Source organism: Barbatula barbatula (assembly GCF_947034865.1).
Source record: "Barbatula barbatula genome assembly, chromosome: 13".
Taxonomy (NCBI): Eukaryota; Metazoa; Chordata; class Actinopteri; order Cypriniformes; family Nemacheilidae; genus Barbatula; species Barbatula barbatula.
Genome location: NC_136776.1, coordinates 7,942,567 through 7,959,715, shown reverse-complemented (window position 1 = coordinate 7,959,715; position 17,149 = coordinate 7,942,567). Strand labels below are relative to the sequence as shown.

The 17,149-nt window shown below is 40.4% G+C and overlaps 1 protein-coding gene across 2 annotated transcripts in view; it reads left to right on the top strand.

Moving 5' to 3' along the window:
* The first annotated feature begins 6,390 nt into the window (after window positions 1–6,390).
* mark1 (MAP/microtubule affinity-regulating kinase 1) overlaps window positions 6,391–17,149 on the top strand; it is a 30,877-nt gene continuing 20,118 nt past the window's right edge. Inside the window, exon 1 of one of the 2 annotated variants that reach the window (XM_079471666.1) lies at window positions 6,391–7,004. In XM_079471666.1, the coding sequence (XP_079327792.1) occupies window positions 6,954–7,004 (51 nt within the window). In that variant the 5' untranslated portion in view covers window positions 6,391–6,953. The remainder of the gene's footprint in view (window positions 7,005–17,149) is intronic. The other variant, XM_079471665.1, reaches the window with a different exon arrangement.

Sequence of the window (17,149 nt, the reverse complement as noted above, 5' to 3'; positions counted from 1 at the left end):
AGATCCAGAAGGCAAGGTTGGATCCAGATCCAGTCTCCTCTTGTCGCATTGTGATTAGTCGACACTGGACCCTGTCTCGTCCCACTGCTTCTTGATTGGTCTATGGATTTGAGTAATAACTAAAGTTGAAAACCTGCTCAAGACCAACTTAACTTATTTTAAATAAACTTGCTGAACGCAAACTTGTTTTAATAACATATTTGATTACATTTAGGGTAAGGGGTTAACATAACTGTGAACATGGTGTACACTAAATGATGCTGACATTGATAAGAGCAAACGTTGGCGACTACCGGTTGCAACTTAACTCTCCAAATTGCGACTAAGTATGTGTCAGGAAGCATGTTTGTTATGATGGTTCTGGATTTAACCATGACCCTGGATCTTATGTTCTGCAGCGAGAACATTACATTAGTCATTTAGTCTTTTATCCAAAGCGACTTAACAAAGAGATCTGTGAGCAATAAGCGATATAGCAGGGAAAAATAAGTATTTGACACATCAGCAAAGGGATTTCTAAGTGGGCTATTGACACAAAATTCCACCAGATGTAGCCATCAAGTCAAATGTTGAATTCATACAAAGAAATCAGAACATTTTAGTATACAAGGTGAGTCATAACAAATAAAGTGAAATGACACAGGGAATAAGTATTGAACACACTTTATTTAATACTTTGTAGAAAAGCCTTTGTTGGTGATTACAGCTTCTAGACGACTCTTGTATGAAGAGACCAGTCGTCTGCATTGCTCAGGAGTGATTCTGGCCCATTCTTCCACACAAATGGTCTGTAAATCTTGAAGGTTCCTTGGGCCTCTTATGAACTTTGATCTTCAGTTCTCTCCATAGATTTTCTATGGGATTTAGGTCAGGTGATTGACTGGGCCATTCAAGCAGCTTGATTTTCTTTCTTTGAAACCACTTCATTGTGTCCTTGGCCTTGTGTTTGGGATCGTTGTCTTGCTGAAATGTCCACCCTCTTTTCATTTTCTGGTAGATGGCAGCAGATTTTTATCCAGAATGTCCCAGTGCATTTTTCCATTCATCCTGCCTTCAATAATATGAAGTCTGCCAGTGCCCCAAACTATGATACTTCCATCCCCAAACTTAACTGTTGGTATGGTGTTCTTGGGTTGGTGGGCAGTGCCATTTTTTCACCAAACACAGTGTGTAGAATGACTGCCAAAAAGTTCAATTTTGCTTTCATCTGACCATTCTATAGTCTCCCAATAATCCACAGGTTTCTCCAAATGCTCTTTCGCAAACTCAAAAAGCCTCAACATGCTTTTTGTTCAGCAATGGAGTCTTGCGTGGTGAGTGTGCATGGATGCCATGGCGGTTCAGTGCATTGCTTATAGATCTCTTTGAAACAACAGTACCTGCTGATGCAAGGTCTTCCTGAAGTTCGTGCTCGAGTAGTTCTTGGCTCTTGGAGAACTCTCCTGATTATTCTTTGGACTCCTCAGACAGGGATCTTACGTGGAGCACCTGATCATGGCCGGTTTATGGTGAACTGATGCTCTTTCCATTTCCGGCTAATGGCCCCCACAGTGCTCACAGGAACATTCAGCATTCTGGAAATGCGCCTATAACCATTCCCATCAAAAATGCTTTCCACCGATAAGATTACGACGATCTACAGCGAGTTCTTTGCTTTTACCCATCATGACGTCTTTCCTGTGTGCCTCCTAGGTAATGAGAAGCCTTTATAGGCCATCAATTTAGGACTAAAGCAGCTGATATCAATTAGTACTGATAGGGGCAGGGTTTCTCTCTCAATACTGACAGATTTCAGGTGATCTCCTGGCTTTCTATGCCATGTTGCACCTTGTTATCTTCATGTGTTCAATACTTATTCCCTGTGTCATTTCACTTTATTTATTATGACTCAACTTGTATACTAAAATGTTCTGATTTCTTGCATGAATTCAATATTTGGCTTTATGGCTACATCTGGTGGAAATTTTGTGTCAATAGCCTTAGAAATCCCCTTACTGATAAAAATGCTGATGTGTAAAATACTTATTTCCCCCACTGTATGTCATAAACTACCATCTCCCTTTTTGTTCTTGTTAGGTGTTGAATTAATGGCTTTTGTCTAAATACCCACACTTTCAGTCATTGGACTTGACTACTTTCATGATGTCTTTGGCCCAAGTGTTCAAATGTGCAACACTTTACGCTTTACTATTATATTAAATGTAATATCTAATTATATATAGAGAAAAAATTATAACTATGCAACCAGAAGTGAATCCCGCTGAACAAACAAACGAACTACTGTGCCCCTAAGGAGAAATTGCGATTATTTTCTAAAACTTCATGCATGCTAGACCCTATACCTACAAATCTACTGAAAGAGATGCTCCCAGAAATTATAGATCCTCTACTTAGCATTATTAACTCATCTGTGACATTAGGAAATATGCCTAAACCATAAGGTGGCTGTTATAAGGCCCCTTGTCAAAAAACCCCATCTGGACCCTGGAGAACTAGTTAACTACAGACCTATTTCGAATCTACCTTTCTTATCTAAAGTTCTGGAAAAAGTAGTCTCAACTCAAATATGTTCCTTCCTCCAAAGGAATGAGATTACCATGAAGATTTCCAGTCTGGATTTAGAGCACATCACAGTACAGAGACTGCTCTGATTAGAGTTACAAATGATCTGTTTATGGCGTCCGACCAAGGTTGTATCTCCTTATTGGTGCTGCTAGATCTTAGTGCTGCATTCGACACCATTGACCACAGCATGCTCCTACATAGACTCGAAAATTACGTCCGTATCAAGGGAATAGCTTTGAAATGGTTTACATGTTATTTATCCGACTGTTTTCAATATGTAGCAATAAACAATGAGGTATCACGCAAATCGCATCATATGTAACAATCAAGAATACTGCTTGACTATGTTCCATAAAACCCTCATCTTCAGCTAAGAATCTTGGCTTTATATTCGATAGTACTCTATCATTTGAGAACCATGTTGCCAACACCTGTAAGATTGCGTTTTTCCATCTTAAAAATATATCTAAACTACGTCATATACTGTCACCATCAGATGCAGAGAAGCTTATAAATGCCTTTATGACATCAAGACTAGATTACTGTAATGCACTATTAGGTGGTTGCCCTGCAGGCCTATTACAAAAACTCCAACTGGTCCAAAATGCGGCAGCTCGAGTTCTTACACGTGCAAAAAAGCATATTAGCCCGGTTCTGTCAACCTTGCACTGGTTACCTGTAAAGCATCGCATAAACTTTAAAATCTTGCTTATTACCTATAAAGCCTTGCATGGTTTAGCTCCTCACTACTTGAGAGAACTTCTAACGTATTATAGTCCATCACGTGCACTACGCTCTCAGGTGTCCGGTCAGTTGGTAATACCTTGAATTTCAAAATCAAGTGCAGGCGGCAGATCCTTTTCCTATCTAGCGCCTAAACTTTGGAACAGTCTTCCCTGCACTGTCCGGGAGGCGGACACACTCTGTCAGTTTAAATCTAGACTAAAGACGCATCTTTTTAATCTTGCATACACTACATTATCATAATATATATATTTCAAAGATCTAGGCTGCACTAGTTAGATCAACCGGAACCAGGGACACTTCCAATAACATCCATCAATAGTTAAGCAGTATTCTTGGTTGTTACGTAAAGGGCGGTTTTCGGTCCAATAAGTAACACTTCAGTTTTGTCTGAGTTCAGTAATAAAAAATTGCTACTCATCCACTTTTTTTTAATCGACTATGCATTCCACTATTCGATGCAGATGACATGGCACCCCAAACCTGTGGACTTTGGAAACTTTACACTGGACCTCAAGCAACGTGAATTGTGAGCCTCTCCTCTCTTCCTCCAGACTCTGGGACCCTGATTTCCAAAGGAAATGCAAAATTTACTTTCATCATAGAACAGCAGTCCAGTCCTTTTTCTGTCTTTAGCCCAGGCGAGACGCTTCTAACGCTGCCTGTGGTTCAATAGTGGCTTGACTCAAGGAATGCGACAGCTGAAACCCATGTCTTGCATACGTCTTTGCGTCCAGCTGCAGTCCACTCTTTGTGAATCTCCCACACATTTTTGAATGGGTTTTGTTTCACAATCCTCTCCAGGGTGTGGTTATCTCTATTGCTTGTACACTTTTTTCTACCACATCTTTCCTTCCCTTCGCCTCTCTATTAATGTGCTTGGACACAGAGCTCTGTGAGCAGCCAGCCTCTTTTGCAATGACCTTTTGTGTCTTTCCCTCCTTGTGCAAGGTGTCAATGGTCGTCTTTTGGTCAACTGTCAAGTCAGCAGTCTTCCCCATGATTGTGTAGCCTACAGAACAAGACTGAGAGACCATTTAGAGGCTTTGCAGGTGTTTTTAGTTCATTATCTGATTAGAGTGCGGCACCAGGTGTCTTCAATATTTAACCTTTTCACAATATTCTAATTTTCTGAGATACTGAATTTGGGATTGTTGTCAGTTATAATCATCAAAATTTAAAGAAATAAACATTTGAAATATAATGAATGAGTGTGTAATGAATGAATATAATATACAAGTTTCACTTTTTGAATGGAATTAGTGAAATAAATCTACTTCTTGATGATATTCTAATTATATGACCAGCTCCTGTATGTTTAGCTTATAGTCAATATGTTTTCTTGTACAGCTGCTTTGTAACAATGAAAATTGTAAATAAAGTTGACTTGACTTGGTACTTTGGCAAGATTAACTAAAAAAATGAACATATAAGCAACAAACACTGCTAAAACTGCTGCTGTATCGTTTATGTGTTCAGCCTAATTCTCTGCTGAAGATCCTGGATGTCTTGTTCAGATAGATGACGTCATGGATTCTAGCAAATATCTACAGATTTAAAAATCAAAACCTTACTGTCCCTGCTTAATGTCATTTTTCAGTAGGACAAGGACCTGAAAACAAACCTCATAATCAAAACAAAAATGGGTCAATGATAAAAAACTGAGCTTCTGCCATAGCCATCCCACTTCCCAGACCTGAAGCCTGTAGAAAGTGAGTGGAGAGACCGAAGAGGAGAAGCACCAACGTGGAGCTGAAGATCGGAAGGGTCCTGAGTGATTCTCTATTAAGGAATTGTCTCAATCTCTTGTCAGGTGCTCTCCAAACGATAGGGGAAAATAAGAGCTTGTTGAAGGATATGAATAATTATGAGCAATGTGTATTAGAGTTCAAATCTCTAAACTCTGTCTTTCCCATTTTCTTGTTTGTTCCCTGTCATATCAATACAAGCTAAAAGTATATATTTTCAGATTTAGCAAAAAATATAAATTGTTGCAGAACATATTTTTGCCAGCACTTTTTGCTATAAACTTTCCTTAAAGGGCACTCTGTCTCGTGCCTTCACCAAACCCTCACTTGCTATTTCCATAATCAGTTATCCGCCCTGCATGTTTGTCACATAATATGACTCATGTCACATCATATCACAAGTATATCCAAATATAGCAATAGTTTACTATTTCCAGATCTTCAAAGTATACACAACAAGTGAAAAGTTGACACTGTTTACGATACATGTTCCAAAGTGATCTCCTTAAAGTTTGGCCTTTTCCCAAATGGTATTAATGCGCCTTTGAAGGGCACTTCGCGAAGGACAGGCCACTTGTACGGGCGTTCCAAACTAAAGTGTAGGCCTGCACCTGAATCCCTTGGCGAAGGCCCATCCAGAAGTGCGTAAGTGAAGGGTACATGCCATGGCCACTACAAGGAATTGAGTTCCATTTGTGATCATGTGATCTTGGTTACGAGTTCTTGCGAGTCGCGATGCATTTAAAAGCAAATACGGGGTGGGACTTATACCTACAAATGAAAGTTAAATCATTCAGTTCGTATTAGTTTTACACTGTCTTTGATAAAAAGGATTTAAGATGGGTAGAAGATATGTTAGATCATTTAGTATACGAAACTATGTTTAATATGTTTAAAAATAGCTACTTGTTTATAGGTTTCCTTTATCATATATTTTCCTTTTTAAGGGAGTGAAAAAAAGGTGAAATTAGACATAATTACAAAATATTCAATTAAAAACGGGCTCAGCCCTTCGAAGGGAGTAGGCCATAGGGATGCTCACTTCAGTTTGGAAAATACCCTTTGTCCCAAAAAACATTCCATTTAATATGTAATCATGTGAGTCAGCGCATAGAGTCATGAGCGCTCCCTCTTGTGGTGTGGAAGATGATGGATATGTCATGCGAGCTGTATGGTGTTCGCCAAACACGTGATTTTGAAGTATCAGAATATGAACGGGCTTCTGTTATTATAACATGTTGCTGTGACTTTCCAAGTCCAATTTGTTTGCAGGAAAAGCTTTGCACGAGACATGCTGCAATGGCGTGTTAAAGCCGCTAGATGGTGATGTAGAGAGCACGTTAGGTGTATTGAATGAGAGTTAGTTTGGGAAAGTGTGCGGGACTCGTGCACGCCTTATTCTGCCAAATTAACGGCGGACGTTCCGGTCACGAGGAACGACCAGTATTGTGCTTTTCTCTCCCGCATCAGACACGTGTTTTACTCTATCACGTCACATCTCATACACTGAGCTGCACCACGTTCATCTTTCGTGTGTGTGTGTGTCAATGCAGAGTGGATCAATGCAGGATCTACGCACGCACGCACGCACGCACGCACGCACGCACGCACGCACGCACGCACGCACGCACGCACGCACGCACACACAGTCCCGTCCGCGCATCCGCAGCGCAGCTCTCTCTCTCTCTCTCTCACCCGCGGCTGACGCGGGCCGCTCCTGGATATGCGTGCGCGTTCCAAACCTAAAAGCCTCCGCCGTGTCGTCGTGTGAAGGCCGCGAGAAATGCCGCTGTGAGGGAAGATCGCATCTTATCGGATTTAGCGCTCGGGAGCCGCGGGCGCGCCGCTCTGCCGTACCGAGAGCCGGTGCTGGAGCGCGCGGCCTGTGAACACAAGATGTCGACCAGAACGCCATTGCCCACCGTGAACGAGCGCGACGCCGAGCACGTAAGTCAGTCCTACAATGACCAGCATCGGCGTTTTAAACGCTTTATGATCGTCGTGTCGATTTAAAGCGCGACACAGAGTTTGATATCATGTGTGTGTGTGTTGAGATGCTTCTCTCTCCGACGCACGCACACACACACACACACACACACACACACACACCATCATCTGTTCGTCAGACACCTCAACACTTGAAACACTCGCACGAGACCGCTATAGATTATAATAATGTCTGTACTGTATGTCATAAACATGACGGCGTTATTCAGCATCTGAACAACAGAACCACTCGGTGACCAACACGACGAATTTCATGATTGAATATTGATTAGGTTTTTTCACTCAAACGTGATCCTTTAAATGAATGAAAGATCTGTCATTATTTACCGAGTGTTTGTATCGATCTCTAATACTCGATCGAGAAGCTGTGAGATCAAGAACATCAGTCCTATCGAGTGATGTTCACATGTCTCACTGTGACAGATGCGAAAACATCTCACAAACTGCTCGAAGTCATTTAGGTTTGGTATGAAAACACGAGGAGTGACGTCAGCAAATGCAGTGTTTAGTCGCACAGATATATTCGATCGATTTCTATGTAAAGAATGGCTTGTCATCGGTGTCATCTCAGGGTTTGCTGAGCTGGGATATGAGATGATGTGAGGATCAGTGTCTTTATAATGTGTTTATAAATGGACAAGATATATCGGTGGATTTAACTCTGAAGATCTCCACTTCACTTGATCGCTCTTTCTTGTTTTTGTGCATTTTCAGCTATAATAGTTGAGTTTTTAATCCATTCCCATCAGTTCTGCAGAATTTCCTCAAATATCAACAAACACAATGGTTACGTCTCGCTCTAGTAATGCAGAACCATTAAATGTAACCTTCAGTGTTCCAATGTTTTATGTCAGGACCATCTTCAACCAGCTTCCTCCATCTTAAAGCAGCTGAGATCAGCCAACCAGTTTACCAAGCTTCCTACTGGTGGCTTTTGGGGGTTTTCCTGGCTCAAAATGAGGCCGGGGTGGTGCCATCCTTATCTGGCACACAAACACGTGCAGGCCTACTGTACCTTTAAAGATCGGGTAACATGCTATTTCATGCATTCTGAATTATTTTCACCATTAAACGTGCTGGCTTCTCCTGCTTAACATGCTCAACTTGATAAAAACAGAGTGGGCCGTAGTATATCTGTGCTTGATGCACTTCCCCAGCGCTCCAACTTGTTTCGGAAAGTTCGTTATAAATCAGGATCCAGGTGGATATAACGCTGGATTTGGAGACTGTTAGATGGATGGTGCGGTCCCAGTGCTTAAACGTGAACTGCACACAGGAAGTCAAACTAAGTCATACGTCTGCGTTTGTTGGCGATCGGCGTGTATGTGCATAATGTAAAAAACCGAAGGGATTAATGTGATGATGTGTTTTGTGCTCTGTCCCCTGCCTGCCTTCAGCAGCTCGTGTTTTTCTGGAAACAATCGTACAGCTGTCGCTCTCTTTTATAAATTTGATCAAACTAAATACTTTTCGAAGATACGACGTATGCAAAAGTACTGAATAGGCACTCAAGATTAATATGAGATCGTAACTCCATCTTTAACTGGCTCAACCAAACACTTTACTTAATACATTTTCATCAGATTTTTATGTTTTAATAAGTTATTTAAAACTTTACTTTTATTCAGCCAAACAGAAATGTTTTTTAATCAATTAAAACTTTTCAGCCCACAATAGCCAACTAGAAGTCTTTACTAAATTTGCAAAGCTCATTCACATCCTGCGCTCTCTGTCATTTACTGAGCTTTGAATGATTCACAGATTTTTTTTATATTCGCTTTTGATTTAAAAGTTTCAACAGTTTGAATGAATCCGTTCAAAGGAGACATTTGTTATCGAGTCGATCTGATTCACATAGGCGTTCATACTGGTGAACTCGCTGTGAAACTGCACAGCTTAAACCATTATGCAATGACGTACGCCACGTTCATTTATGAAACATTTTAAGGGATTGAACGTACTTTGAAAACAAACCATATTCACCTGAAAAGCCGTGAAATACAGCTAATACAGCTCCTATTAGCTCTTGTAGTTCAACTCTTCAGCGCCTCCTTTGTTGCGTAATGCCGCATCTGCAGTTACCAATGACAGAATGCACACAGTGTTTTTTTGTAGAGATGCACCGATTGCAATTTTCTTGGCTGATTCCAGTTTCCGATTTTTTTTTAAAGTGAAACCTGGGCCCGGTTTTTCAAAAGGTTTAATCCGGATAAAATTGATCTGGATTTAGTAATCCTTTTTTTGCGATCCGTGATCACGTAATCCATCTTACTTTTGGAGCCAGTTTTTTAAAGCAACATCGGATTGGATCAATCTGATCCGGATAGGAACTTTTCAGGATCACCAAATCTGGATAACCAGTGCTGGATAACCAGTGCTCAAACAGGAAAGGAAATCACAATGTAGAACTACAGATATGTAAAGAGCAAAAAGTAGAATAGCCAGTGTGGGGTCAATATACATTTATTTTTATTTGAAATGAAAACACACGCTCATCTGAGACCTACAACACAAACACTGTACATTGAGGATATTTATAACAAGTATTAAGTGTAGATATATTGAATTAAAATAAAAGACTTAATGTCAAATACTCCACAATAATTTCAGATTTCCTCATCTGATGTGGGCTACGCTTGTCTGAGCGTAGCCTTTAGGAGGCGGATCTCAAATCTGGCCTTGGTTTGCTGCAGTTTGGTCAGAGTCGGTTGTTCCTCTGCCAGAACGAGCAAACAAGGACGTACAACAAGGGACGCAATTGTTAGACACTATTTCTGATTTGGATTTGTTTTGGATTTCAAAAATCAGTGATTGCCATTCTTTGCATTTTTTTGGTTATTCTTTAATCCTTGCATGCATCACTAATAAATATTCTACAAACAAAACTATTTTCGATTGTGATGAATATATATATCAATTAGTGACAGAATAAAATTGATTGTTTTTGGTAAATTTTGACAGCTGTTTGGAGGCCAAACTCTTTCTACTTTGCTGTTGGCCTGAAAGGCTGAATACGTTAAAGCCTACGTAATCACTGTAGCCTGACGGATGAACAAATAAAATTGAAACCTTATGAATAAATAGGATATCTTGTAAGATACTGCATGATCCAAATATAGTATTATTTGATACATTTTTAAAGTTTTCATTACATTTTGGGCATGAAATCCACGCTGAATCCACCCTTCTGATGGGATCAGTTTAATCCAGCTATTTTGGATCAAAGTGATCCAAATCCTACAAAAAAGTTCTGAAAAACCCAAACTAAAGGTTTGATCCAGATCAAAACCAAGATTGGATTACGTGATCTAATCCGATTATGTGATCCGTTTTTTCTTTTGAAAAACACATTTTCAAGATTTGATCCAATCCGTTATCCAAAATCCTAGTGGATTACTTTTGAAAAACCGGGCCCTGGTGATTCCGATTTTCTATCCAAAAACTATAATTGACAGTATGTATAATACCATATACTCAATTCACATTTTTTTCATAACAAATTTTATTTTCATAAGATAAATTATTGAACAATACAATTTCCCCAAATGCAGTTCTCCAACCTGCATTAAATGACAGGATCTTCTCTCACATAAACGAGTCTTAAATTGAAGTACTCTGTGACTGAAAAGAAGTATAAATAATAAAACGTAATTAAACATGTCACTTAAAGGCGGGGTGTCCGATTTCCGAATTACGCTTGCTTTGACAAAGTCGGGCTGAGTACCAAAACAAAATTGTAGCCAATCAGCAGAAAAGGTGCACAAATTTGTAGCTAATGGGTCAGCTGGAGTTGGGATAGCATTTTTGTTATTTTGTTTTTGTCCGGCTTTACTTCTGTATTTAACATGTTTTCTTCCCTTTTTGTTGTAATTGTGATCTAAGCACACTTAATGCATTAAAAGGTGGAGGTTTCTTTGCTGGTCTCACTGTCTCTGTCCAGCCTAAGGAGGTCAAAAAGAGATATCACTGCAGCAGTTCACTTTGTTAAAATCAGCTGTCTCACTCTCACTGTGTCCAGTCTGAGGTCAAAGATATATCACTGCTGCAGTCCTCTCTGTTATCATCAATACAACTGTCTCACTTTCACTGCTGTCTCACTCTCACTGTGTCCAGTCTGAGGTCAAAGATATATCGCTGCTGCAGTCCTCTCTGTTATCATCAATACAACTGTCTCACTCTCACTGCTGTCTCACTCTCACTGTGTCCAGTCTGAGGTCAAAGATATATCAATGCTGCAGTCCTCTCTGTTATCATCAATACAACTGTCTCACTCTCACTGCTGTCTCACTCTCACTGTGTCCAGTCTGAGGTCAAAGATATATCACTGCTGCAGTCCTCTCTGTTATCATCAATACAACTGTCTCACTTTCACTGCTGTCTCACTCTCACTGTGTCCAGTCTGAGGTCAAAGATATATCGCTGCTGCAGTCCTCTCTGTTATCATCAATACAACTGTCTCACTCTCACTGCTGTCTCACTCTCACTGTGTCCAGTCTGAGGTCAAAGATATATCAATGCTGCAGTCCTCTCTGTTATCATCAATACAACTGTCTCACTCTCACTGCTGTCTCACTCTCACTGTGTCCAGTCTGAGGTCAAAGATATATCGCTGCTGCAGTCCTCTCTGTTATCATCAATACAACTGTCTCACTTTCACTGCTGTCTCACTCTCACTGTGTCCAGTCTGAGGTCAAAGATATATCAATGCTGCAGTCCTCTCTGTTATCATCAATACAACTGTCTCACTCTCACTGCTGTCTCACTCTCACTGTGTCCAGTCTGAGGTCAAAGATATATCGCTGCTGCAGTCCTCTCTGTTATCATCAATACAACTGTCTCACTCTCACTGCTGTCTCACTCTCACTGTGTCCAGTCTGAGGTCAAAAATATATCGCTGCTGCAGTCCTCTCTGTTATCATCAATACAACTGTTTCACTCTCACTGTGTCCAGTCTGAGGTCAAAGATATATCGCTGCTGCAGTCCTCTCTGTTATCATCAATACAACTGTCTCACTCTCACTGCTGTCTCACTCTCACTGTGTCCAGTCTGAGGTCAAAGATATATCGCTGCTGCAGTCCTCTCTGTTATCATCAATACAACTGTCTCACTCTCACTGCTGTCTCACTCTCACTGTGTCCAGTCTGAGGTCAAAGATATATCGCTGCTGCAGTCCTCTCTGTTATCATCAATACAACTGTCTCACTCTCACTGCTGTCTCACTCTCACTGTGTCCAGTCTGAGGTCAAAAATATATCGCTGCTGCAGTCCTCTCTGTTATCATCAATACAACTGTCTCACTCTCACTGCTGTCTCACTCTCACTGTGTCCAGTCTGAGGTCAAAGATATATCGCTGCTGCAGTCCTCTCTGTTATCATCAATACAACTGTCTCACTCTCACTGCTGTCTCACTCTCACTGTGTCCAGTCTGAGGTCAAAAATATATTGCTGCTGCAGTCCTCTCTGTTATCATCAATACAACGGTCTCACTCTCACTGCTGTCTCACTCTCACTGTGTCCAGTCTGAGGTCAAAAATATATCGCTGCTGCAGTCCTCTCTGTTATCATCAATACAACTGTCTCACTCTCACTGCTGTCTCACTCTCACTGTGTCCAGTCTGAGGTCAAAGATATATCGCTGCTGCAGTCCTCTCTGTTATCATCAATACAACTGTCTCACTCTCACTGCTGTCTCACTCTCACTGTGTCCAGTCTGAGGTCAAAAATATATTGCTGCTGCAGTCCTCTCTGTTATCATCAATACAACTGTCTCACTCTCACTGCTGTCTCACTCTCACTGTGTCCAGTCTGAGGTCAAAGATATATCGCTGCTGCAGTCCTCTCTGTTATCATCAATACAACTGTCTCACTCTCACTGCTGTCTCACTCTCACTGTGTCCAGTCTGAGGTCAAAGATATATCGCTGCTCTCACAGCTGTCTCACTGTGTCTGTCCAGCTTAAGGAGGTCAAAGCGATATCACTGCAGAATTCCCCTTTGTAATCAGCAATACAGCTGACAGCTGTCTCACTGTTGTCTCACTGGTTTCCTAACTTTCATTGCTGTTTCAGTCTCACTGCTCTCACTGCTGTGTGGTTGTTTTGGATAACATTGAATAAAGGATGAAAGCTAAATAGTTCCAGAGAATGAACAGAACAGAAACCGTGGAATAAAAGTATGTAAATGTGGAGGATCGCTCTGGTAGACCAGATCTGAGATCGCTTATCTACAATATTGGCAGCATTACATACAGTTTGTGCTTTAGGCAATTGTTTTGAGACTTTAATACACGCCATGGAAAAAAATACTGCGGTTCGGACCTCGGGGACCTCAATGCATAATATGGTGGCAATGAGCAGAATGGGTCCTGTTTTTCCCGCCCACATGTAGAGAGAGAATATTCAAGCTGCTCATTAATTTTTCTACTCCTGAAGGAAAAACAAAAATCAAGAATATTTTCTTGGAAAAACAAACAACTGAACGAATGATACATATGGCTCTTTTTCACTGCATTGTACTACACGGTACGGCACGGTACAGCTCACTTTTGAGGGGTTTTCCATTGGGTACAGTACCTAGAACCTGATACTTTTTTTAGTACCACCTCGGTTGAGGTTCCAAACGTACTGTACCAATACCAAAATGTGACTTGTTTACACACAGATCACTGATTGGGCAGAGAGAATAATTCATTGAAAGCGTCATTGGATTTGCCACACATGAATAAATACCCATTTTAAAACGTCATATTGGCATTTCTTTATATGCTTTGTGACAGTAATATAGAGATTGAGACCCTTAACGCAATGCTAAAGGCTACATTAGCTTACCCTAGTGCGTCGTTGAGCAAACCAAATGATCGTTGTTTGCTCTTTGCTTTAAGATTACAAAATCTATCTGGTAGTTTAAGCAGTATTTTGTTTTGCTGCCATCCTCCATCAAAATGCACAGCAGTAGAGGCGGCACTAGACGATAAGTTTATATCTCCTGTATTGATGCGTGTTTATATGTTGCGTTCACAATGAAGTTACGGCAATAGAGGCGGCACAACTAAGACGATAAGGTTATAATCCCCACCCACGTTGAAGCGGTACTAAACTGCTATGGAAAAGTAAAGTGACCTGAAGTGAAGTGAGCTGTACCAAGCTGATTTGTACTAAACCTGACAGAACCATGCAGTGGAAAAGCGACAATAGATGAAGTTATAGCAAGGGTCCAGTTTTGTGTTGGTTAATAATTATATTTTAAGTTTTTCTTCAATCACTATTCATAACAATAGTGAAGATAAACTAAGTAAATACAACAGAAGACTGCAGAAAGCTGTGAGAAAGTGCTAGAATTGCCGGTGGGCAGTGTTTAGTTTTTCTGTGTGTGTGTGTGTGTGTGTGTGTATATGTGGATCATTTGATACGTTGCTGAGTCACTGGTTACTCTCAGTTCTGATTGTCAGGACCTGCATTGAACTTTCCAACAAAACTCAACATAATGTAGATCATAGTTTCGTTTCTTGAAGCTTAAAGGGATACATGCCTCAAAAAAGCCTTCCATTATTTACTCTGACATGCCATTACAGATTTTCACTATATGAATTCCTTTCTTCAGCTGAACACAAAGATGAAAAAACTTGTGAATGGCACCCAAAATGTTGCTGTTGTTGATGCTCCAGGAATCATCTGCCATTGAAGGGGTTATGTCTAGGGCTGGACCGGAATTTTCGAATATTCGTTCGGTGGGTTTGTCATTTGAATTTCAATCTTGAAATTCGAATATATTTTTTTTTCTAACATCTGGCATCCCCAGCGAAGCAGTTCTCATTTGCGCTTGAATATGAATTTCCCAAGAGTAAACGTCATGATTTAGTTAATCTGGAAGAGAAGACAAAAATGCTGAAAACCTGATGTGTGCGGGAACAGTTTCACAGTTCAGTGAGGGCAAGACAAAGGCAGTGTGCCAAATATCTGATTAATGTGCACAACAGCACATCAAGTTCGAAAAATGACATGAGTTCTGTAAGTAGAACGCCTATAAAAATGCTAGTTTACTTTGCGCACCCTCTTTATATGTCTTTATTGTTTTAATTGACAAACATTGACATATTAACCTCTTGGAGAGTGTTCTTCTGACGTTGTGAAGATGCTTTTCTTTGTCAGGCAGAGGATAATGTCATCATCCACCACTTTTATCTCATATGGACCCCAGGATGTTTTTTGTTGTTGAGCTCAACGGTGTGTTGTTGTGTTTTTGAGATCTAACTATGGTTTCACTTGCATGGAGATCTTCCTGAACCACATGATGTGGGTTCACAGCAACAGTTTCCACATGCAAACACCACACCAGTAGAATCCCCTTTAATATGCTTCATTCATGAAGAAATCATTTATAGAAAAGTCCACACCTGTGAATAAAATGGCTTTCGATTCAACTGCCCAATTACTTTTGTTCTTTTGAAAAACGAAGGAGCTTCATATTAAAGAACTGTAATTCCTAAAGCCTTCAGCTGATCTAGATGTGAACACATTCTAAATCAGGGGTCTCAAACTGCCTGGGGGCTATTGCTGTGAGTGACACCTTAAAGGAGGGCCATTTTTACATCCAAGCACAAAAACAGAGTCGAATATTTCTAGACAATTGCTTTACTCATTAAGACATTTACTTTATATTCAATTTCACAACCATATTTTAGTCTTCCTTATCAAAAAATATTGGTGAACAGCAGTAAACTGTAGTATCCAAGTTTAGATTATAAATTAGTTGGTATATACTATGAACAATAAATAGAGATGGCTATATACTATGAACATTAATGTACAGGTGGATATGAACAGATTTAGACTAAAATAGTGCAAGTGACTTAGGTATGCATAAATTATTGACATTGGCTATTAAAGTTGCAGTGCAATAGGTGAGTTAATGCAGTTGTTGAAGTTACAGTGCAGTAGTTGAAGTTAATGCAGTTATTAAAGTTACGGTGGAGTATACGAGTTAATGCAGTTCATAGGTTGCAGTCCAGAAGATGAGTTAATGCAGTTTATAGGTTACAGAGCAGTAGATTAGTTAATGCAGTTATTGAAGTTACAGTGCAATAGATGAGTAGATGCAGTTAATAGTTACCGTGCAGTAGATTAGTAAATGCAGTTATTGAAGTTACAGTGCAATAGATGAGTGGATGCAGTTAATAGAATTACAGTGCAGTAGATTAGTTAATGCAGTTATTGAAGTTACAGTGCAATAGATGAGTGGATGCAGTTAATAGAATTACAGTGCAGTAGATTAGTTAATGCAGTTATTGAAGTTACAGTGCAATAGATGAGTAGATGCAGTTAATAGAGTTACAGTGCAGTAGATTAGTTAATGCAGTTATTGAAGTTACAGTGCAATAGATGAGTGGATGCAGTTAATAGAATTACAGTGCAGTAGATTAGTTAATGCAGTTATTGAAGTTACAGTGCAATAGATGAGTGGATGCAGTTAATAGAATTACAGTGCAGTAGATAGGTTAGTGCAGTTATGGAAGTGGTCCATTAGTGAAAATGAGCTTCAGTTAAATATTCCTGCTGTGCAAGTGAGCAGTATAGAGTGCAAATGATGCTGTGTGTGTGTAAACAGTCCGGTAGAGCAGATACATGAAGTACTGGTGTGTACAGTTCAGTCATGCATGCAGCCCTGTAGTGCAATGTAAACAATGTTATAGCAGCATTGGAGTTAAAGGTAAGAGAGGTAGTGGAATCAGTGGGGGCAGAGATCAATAATGAAACAGCTCTGGGAAAAAAGCTGTTTCTTGGTCTGCTGGTTCTTGTCCGGAGGCACCGGAAGCGCCTACCAGAAGGCAGGAGAGGAAACAGTCTATGAGCAGGGTGAGAGGAGTCCTTGAGAATGCTGCGAGCTCGACGCAGACAGCGTTTCTTCTGGATGTCCTCAATGGGAGAAAGTGTAGTCCCTGTGATGCGCTGGGCTGTTTTCACCACCCGCTGCAGTGCCTTGCGCTCAGCAACAGAACAGTTTCCGTACCAGACTGTGACACAGTTGGTCAGGATGCTCTCTATCGTTCAGTGATAGAAGTTCACCAGGATAGTTGACGACAGTTGGT